Source organism: Procambarus clarkii, chromosome 7 (genome assembly GCF_040958095.1).
Source record: "Procambarus clarkii isolate CNS0578487 chromosome 7, FALCON_Pclarkii_2.0, whole genome shotgun sequence".
NCBI lineage: Eukaryota > Metazoa > Arthropoda > Malacostraca > Decapoda > Cambaridae > Procambarus > Procambarus clarkii.
Genome location: NC_091156.1, coordinates 308,820 through 316,539, shown reverse-complemented (window position 1 = coordinate 316,539; position 7,720 = coordinate 308,820). Strand labels below are relative to the sequence as shown.

Sequence of the window (7,720 nt, the reverse complement as noted above, 5' to 3'; positions counted from 1 at the left end):
ACAAGTCTTAGCCTAATTATTCTTTCAAGTATTTTGCAGGGGATGCTTGTCAGTGATACGGGTCTGTAGTTAAGTGCCTCCTCCCTATCACCCTTTTTGAAAATCGGTTCGACATTTGCCTCCTTCCAGCAACTGGGCAATTCTCCCGACATAAGTGACTCATTAAAGATCATTGCCAGAGGCACGCTGAGAGCCTGCGCTGCCTCTTTGAGTATCCACGGTGATACTTTGTCTGGTCCAACAGCTTTATTTGCATCCAGTGTTGTCAACTGTTTCATTACATCCTCTGCTGTCACCTCTATATCCGATAGTCTTTCATCTTGGGTAATCTCTTCTAACAATGGGAGCTGCTCAGGCTCGGTTGTGAACACTCCATGGAATTTTGCATTCAGTACCTCGCAGATTTCCTTGTCGCTTTCTGTATATGCCCCTTCTGTTTTCCTCAGTCTTGTCACTTGGTCATTTACCGACATCTTCCTTCTTATATGGCTATGTAGTAATTTTGGTTGCTTTTTCGCTTTGACTGCAATATCGTTCTCATAATTCCTTTCCGACACTCGTCTTATGTTAATGTAATCATTCCTAGCTCTGTTACATCTAATCCTGTTGTCCTCTGTCCTTTGTCTTCTGTACTTCCTCCACTCCCTCCTGCTTCTCACCTTTGCTTCCTGACACTGTCTATTAAACCATGGGTTATTATATTCCCTCCTGCTTTTTTCCTTTATTGTTGGAATAAATCTATCTTCAGCCTCCTTGCATTTCAATATGACTTGGTTCATCATACCTTGCACTGTTTTTCCTCTAAGTTCTTCCTCCCACTGCACTTCTCCCAGGTAGTCCCTTATCCTTCTGTAGTCCCCTTTTCTGTAATCAAGTCTCCTTTCCCGGACCTCTTGTCCCTTGGTCACAATTTTAAGCTCCATCATGTAGTCAAAGACTAGGACACAATGGTCACTAGCTCCTAGTGGTATTTCATGTTCCAACTGCTCGATGTCTTCTACATTCTGAGTGATAATGAGATCTAATAGGCTGGGCGTATCCCCTCCTCTTTCCCTAGTATCTTCTTTCACATGCTGTGTTAGGAAATTCCTGTCAATAACGTCTACCAGCTTCGCTCCCCAGGTCTCCTCCCCGCCATGGGGATTCCTCGTTTCCCAATTTATCTCTCCGTGATTTAGGTCCCCATGACCAGCAGCTTCGCTCTCATTCTATGCGCTAAAGTTGCTGCCCTCTGCAGTTCATCCATACATGTCTTGTTGCTGTCCTCGTACTCCTGCCTGGGCCTTCTACTGTTTGGTGGGGGATTGTAGAGTATCAAGATTACAATCTTCTTCCCATCCACTGTCAGAGTTCCATGTATGAAGCTTGTGCTTTCATTGGTACCCGGATTTTCCAGCTCATCAAACTTCCATTTCCGCTTTATTAGTAGTGCCACTCCTCCTCCCTGTCTCTGTGTCCTTTCTTTTCTTATCACCTGGTACCCCTCTGGAAAGATTGCATCCGAGATCATGCCATTTATTTTAGTTTCCACTATTGCCACTATGTCTGGGTCTGCCTCACTAACTCTTTCTTTTATCTCTTCTGCTTTATTGGCTACCCCATCAGCATTGGTGTACCAAACCTTGAGACTCTTCTTGGAAACTCGGGTGTCAGAGTTCCCCCTTTCACCAGGGGTCTGGGGGGAACTGGGGGGTGTCTGGGGGGCAAGTGGGGGCTGTGGGGGTGAGTGGGGGGTGCTAGGGGGGTGCCTGGGAGTGCCTGGTAGGCGAATGGGGTCTGGGCATCTAGGGGGGTAGGAAGGGCATAATGGGTCTGAAAGTTAGGGGTCTGAATAGCATAGGGGGGTTGAGAAATAGAGTGAGACTGAGAGTCAGATAGAGGTTGAGAGGTTGGGGGGAAGAGGGATACTGAGGGCGGAGAGCTGAGATGAGAATGGAGCATGGGTGCTGGGAGTGGAAGAGAGGGTATATTAGTTAGGGGGAAATCGGGGGTAGGTGGGGGTTTTGGGGTAGATGAGGGGAAGAGGGAGATGGGGGAAGGTGTTAGGGGGTCACAAGGTGAGGGGGTTAAATGTGGGCTGGAGGTGCATAGGAGGGGTGAGGGTTGGGTGGGGTTTGGGGGTGAGTGGAAGAGGGGTGCAGTGGAAGCTGGGATGGAGTAGATGGAATTGAAGTCAATGGGGTAGAAGGGGCAGGGGAGTGGGAAGGGGTATTTGGGGAGGGGGGATGGGAAGGTGGGTATGGGGAGGGCATGGCTTGACCCACTGGGGTCGCTGACAAGTGTGATGTAGCAGGGGCAGGGGAATCGTTGTGGAGGTGCAAATGTGGAAGGGACAGGGGGGTTGTGGGAGGCTGAGGCAGGGGGGATGTATAGGAGGGCTGAGTTGGGGAGGATGCGACCTGGGAGGTGACCTGGGAGGTGCCCTGGGAGGTGACCTGGGATGTGACCTGGGAGGTGAGACTACCTGAGAGACTATTTTGGTGTCGTTGTTGCCATCTATTTTTGTGGGCTGTTTGCTCATCTTTCGTCATAAACCTCTCTATAAACACATTGTAATGGGTTTCACTTCCTCTGAGTAAATGCTTGCTCCTCATTATGTACTCCACTGCCTCCTCATTGGAGAATTGCACCAGAACAGGTCTATTCTTGGTACAATTGTAAGGTCCAACCCGTCGATTGATATCCACCTCGCGTTCTGCCATCTCTGCTCCAATACACCTCAATATCTCGTGCAATTCGTATTTTTCTGTTTCTATTCTCTCTTGTCTTGTTGGTGCCCTAGATTCGAATAATCCATGTATTATAATAGACCGTCTCCTCAGTAATTCATTGTCATGCTGGTAGCCTGTCCCCTGGGGATTCCCCATCCCAACCGCAGTCACTAACCCATCCCCCATTACTCCTCTATCCTTAGCCATGCTGCTAATCCTTCCTAATTCGTTTGTGATACGAGCACATTCCCTCTCCCAGTCCTCTCTTCCCTTCCTAATCTCTTCCTGACCATAGAGCATAAATTCTTGTTTCTGCCTCTCTACCGCATCCTGTATTTGCTGAAATACCTCACTTTTAATCCCCTGGATTAGATCCTCCAACCAATCACTCCTTCTCTCTACAAATTTCCCTATTAATTTGTCTATAAATCTGTCCTCCTCCTCATCCCTGCTGGTGATTGACCTTGAACCCCTTCTAGTCATTGCAGTAACAACCTAGCCAAAAAGGCGCTCCTCAATACCTTGCACAATCTGCCAACACAATAGGTGAGTGAATCTCCAATCGTCGTCCCACGTGGTGATAGAAGGGTTGCTGCGAGGTGAGGTCACGCGGTCAGAGGTCGGTGATGTCTGCTGCTTCCACACTGCACAGTATTTCCTCACTATTTTGAATTACGCTAATTAAACTGTTTTTCTTCACTACCTTATGGCTCTGGTCAAAACCCAAGGTTTTTTCATTCACTTGTACATTCACTTATAGTCTTTTTCACTTCGAAGTTGCCTGATTACCCCTCCCACTCCACTAGTGACCCAGGAGCTCCCAACCCACGTCCACCCAACACGATGGTCACAAGACAAGTGTGTGTGTGTGTGTGTGTGTGTGTGTGTGTGTGTGTGTGTGTGTGTGTGTGTGTGTGTGTGTGTGTGTGTGTGTGTGTGTGTGTGTGTGTGTGTGTGTACTTAACTTTAAACAAGTGCTATGGCTGTAGTTTCTCATGACGAGAAGGACTCTGCCTAACAAGGCACTTGAGAGCACCACCAATGACCATCTAACACCCTCTCGAGTCCATATGCTGGGAACCAGATAAACTAAACAAGCCGGCCGTCCACCAAACAAAGATGCAAAAAGTGATTCCATGAACAAAATTCGTCAGTGAAGCACTTGTTCCGGAAGTGTTCGGACGTCAACAGTTGTGAGTCGTGTGTAAATTGTTTTTCAATCATAAACAGCGGGTTTGGCGGGTGGATGGAATGGTCTTTGGGCTTTGTGTATGAGGACGGGCAGCTGAGACAGACACACCAAACCCCGTAAATGACAACACAACAATTAACGAACACACAAGACAAAACATGTACTTGAGGACAATCGACAAAACGGACAAATGTACTAATGGGCAAAACATTTGTTTTAATCAATGAAGGTCAACGACTGTCCTCAGTGTTCGTCACAAATAACTTCTGGTGTTTTTTTTTTCCAGCTTCCGAGGAAGTATTTATTGCCAGGTGAACAGCCGCGTCAGGTGAAAGTAAACGTGCTCAACCACTTTTGTCCCGCCCGGGGAAGCTTACCCCGGGATCCTGGATTGTGATTTGAGAACGTAGACGACTGTGCTACCGATACTAGTGAGTGATACCACCGATACCGATCAGTGGAGGGAAGGATGGGGTGGGTGTTGGAGGAACCTCAGCCCGCTGCTCGCTCAGTGGAGGGAAGGATGGGGTGGGTGTTGGAGGAACCTCAGCCCGCTCCTCGCTCAGTGGAGGGAAGGATGGGGTGGGTGTTGGAGGAACCTCAGCCCGCTGCTCGCTCAGTGGAGGGAAGGATGGGGCGGGTGTTGGGGGAACCTCAGCCCGCTCCTCGCTCAGTGGAGGGAAGGTTGGGGTGGGTGTTGGAGGAACCTCAGCCCGCTCCTCGCTCAGTGGAGGGCAGGATGGGGCGGGTGTTGGAGGAACCTCAGCCCGCTCCTCGCTCAGAGGAGGGCAGGATGGGGCGGGTGTTGGAGGAACCTCAGCCCGCTCCTCGCTCAGTGGAGGGCAGGATGGGGCGGGTGTTGGAGGAACCTCAGCCCGCTCCTCGCTCAGTGGAGGGCAGGATGGGGCGGGTGTTGGAGGAACCTCAGCCCGCTCCTCGCTCAGTGGAGGGCAGGATGGGGCGGGTGTTGGAGGAACCTCAGCCCGCTCCTCGCTCAGTGGAGGGCAGGATGGGGCGGGTGTTGGAGGAACCTCAGCCCGCTCCTCGCTCAGTGGAGGGAAGGATGGGGCGGGTGTTGGAGGAACCTCAGCCCGCTCCTCGCTCAGTGGAGGGCAGGATGGGGCGGGTGTTGGAGGAACCTCAGCCCGCTCCTCGCTCAGTGGAGGGAAGGATGGGGCGGGTGTTGGAGGAACCTCAGCCCGCTCCTCGCTCAGTGGAGGGCAGGATGGGGCGGGTGTTGGAGGAACCTCAGCCCGCTCCTCGCTCAGTGGAGGGAAGGATGGGGCGGGTGTTGGAGGAACCTCAGCCCGCTCCTCGCTCAGTGGAGGGAAGGATGGGGCGGGTGTTGGAGGAACCTCAGCCCGCTCCTCGCTCAGTGGAGGGCAGGATGGGGCGGGTGTTGGAGGAACCTCAGCCCGCTCCTCGCTCAGTGGAGGGAAGGATGGGGTGGGTGTTGGAGGAACCTCAGCCCGCTCCTCGCTCAGTGGAGGGCAGGATGGGGCGGGTGTTGGAGGAACCTCAGCCCGCTCCTCGCTCAGTGGAGGGAAGGATGGGGTGGGTGTTGGAGGAACCTCAGCCCGCTCCTCGCTCAGTGGAGGGAAGGATGGGGTGGGTGTTGGAGGAACCTCAGCCCGCTCCTCGCTCAGTGGAGGGAAGGATGGGGTGGGTGTTGGAGGAACCTCAGCCCGCTGCTCGCTCAGTGGAGGGAAGGATGGGGCGGGTGTTGGAGGAACCTCAGCCCGCTCCTCGCTCAGTGGAGGGCAGGATGGGGCGGGTGTTGGAGGAACCTCAGCCCGCTCCTCGCTCAGTGGAGGGAAGGATGGGGCGGGTGTTGGAGGAACCTCAGCCCGCTCCTCGCTCAGTGGAGGGCAGGATGGGGCGGGTGTTGGAGGAACCTCAGCCCGCTCCTCGCTCAGTGGAGGGAAGGATGGGGTGGGTGTTGGAGGAACCTCAGCCCGCTCCTCGCTCAGTGGAGGGAAGGATGGGGTGGGTGTTGGAGGAACCTCAGCCCGCTCCTCGCTCAGTGGAGGGAAGGATGGGGTGGGTGTTGGAGGAACCTCAGCCCGCTCCTCGCTCACAATTTCATTTGGTTTCCCACATGAAATATTTTTGTGGTTAATTGTTTACATTTCTTAAATAATTTTAAGATTTAAACCATTCAGTGATTGTTTCATTTTAAGTTGAACATATACATATTATTATTATATATATATATATATATATATATATATATATAGTATATTAGCAATGTGTTAGTATAATAACTCTCAAATAAAATTTATCAGCTGCGTATGGGTCTGCGAGCCGTCTGGTTACTGAGACATGGGGGGACCGGGCCGTCTGGTTACTGAGACATGGGGGGACCGGGCCGTCTGGTCACTGAGACATGGGGAGACCGGGCCGTCTGGTCACTGAGACATGGGGGGACCGCGCCGTCTGGTCACTGAGAAATGGGGGGACCGGGCCGTCTGGTCACTGAGACATGGGGGGGACCGGGCCGTCTGGTCACTGAGACATGGGGGGACCGGGCCGTCTGGTCTCTGAGACATGGGGGGACCGGGCCGTCTGGTCACTGAGAAATGGAGGGACTGGGCCGTCTGGTCACTTAGAAATGGAGGGACTGGGCCGTCTGGTCACTGAGACATGGAACGCTTGCCGTCTGCCTGGGACCTGGCGGCAGTTTCACTCTCAGAATTACAACATTCTTATTAATTAACAACAGAGGTATATATCCTCAGCTGTTGTTCTTTCAAATGTAATTTGCGAGCTCAGAGGCTTATTCTTGGATAGTCTTGCGTCGTTGCTGCTTCCCTACCACCTCCCTGTACCACATGTGGCCACATAGGGCCACATAGGGCCACATATACTGGCCACATAGGGCCACATATATATACCAAATCTGCATGAACAGTGGTGGAAATGTCACTTAGTCAGTAGCACAAGGGGAGAGCAGATTAAGACCAATTTGAGGTTGTAGACGACACTAACAACCGTCATAAAACAAGCAGGTTTGGGGCTAATGGCGGCCCACGCGGCTCTTTCACACCAGCTCCTGTGTACAATGGCGGCCGGTCCCCTTCCCCCCCCCCCCCCCCTTCCCACCCTACTTGCTCGAAAGGGAAGAAAGATTTATATTATTATGTATTTATTCCAAGCACTAGGCTTCATATATTTATAAAAACAGGTTAATAATATTACCAAAATTAGTTCCTTAAGGACTGGTTATTTATTTAGAATATATATACTGTATGTGTAAGTACGTAAAGTCAGTCAGTTCCTCGTTTGATATTGTGGTGTGTGACGTAGTGTGTCGGCGCCACCACGCAGCCTACACAGTTGTCATTAATTATGTATAATTTAAACAGATAATTTACTTCTCATCAAGAATTTTAAGTTGTAATATTTTATGATTACAAGTTATTGATTACAAGTTGTTATCACTGGAATCAAATAAATCAACAAATTGCTCATATAGAGCCGCACTCTTCTCCAACATTAACATTATATTAATTGAGAGTAAAACGGGGAACAAGAACTCATTCTCACACGTCACCGATGGCAGAGTTGGCAGGGGCTTTGCTCATTAGCTCACTTGTGTCAACAAACACACAGTGCTCTCCAAAATATTAATTAACATTCTCTTGTGACATATTAAGCATCACTGACTGCTCAGACGAGCAGTCAGAGGGATGGAAATTATCAGGAGAAAGCGGAAAGCCATTGCGATTATAAAGCATTTGGAAGGGGTCACGATAAGGATTTGGGATGCGACGGTCGGGGATTGAACGCCGACCTGCATGACGCAACACCGTCCCTC

General features: G+C 50.9%; 1 protein-coding gene across 1 annotated transcript; it reads right to left on the bottom strand.

The window, feature by feature from the left end:
* Positions 1–4,331: 4,331 nt before the first annotated feature.
* Positions 4,332–6,736, bottom strand: LOC123753173 (uncharacterized). Its single transcript, XM_069314278.1, has 2 exons — positions 6,732–6,736; positions 4,332–5,976 (listed from the first exon to the last, which is right to left on the bottom strand). Exons 1-2 carry the CDS (start codon positions 6,734–6,736, stop codon positions 4,332–4,334), a joined length of 1,650 nt encoding a protein of 549 aa, XP_069170379.1.
* Between the last annotated feature and the right edge of the window lie 984 nt (positions 6,737–7,720).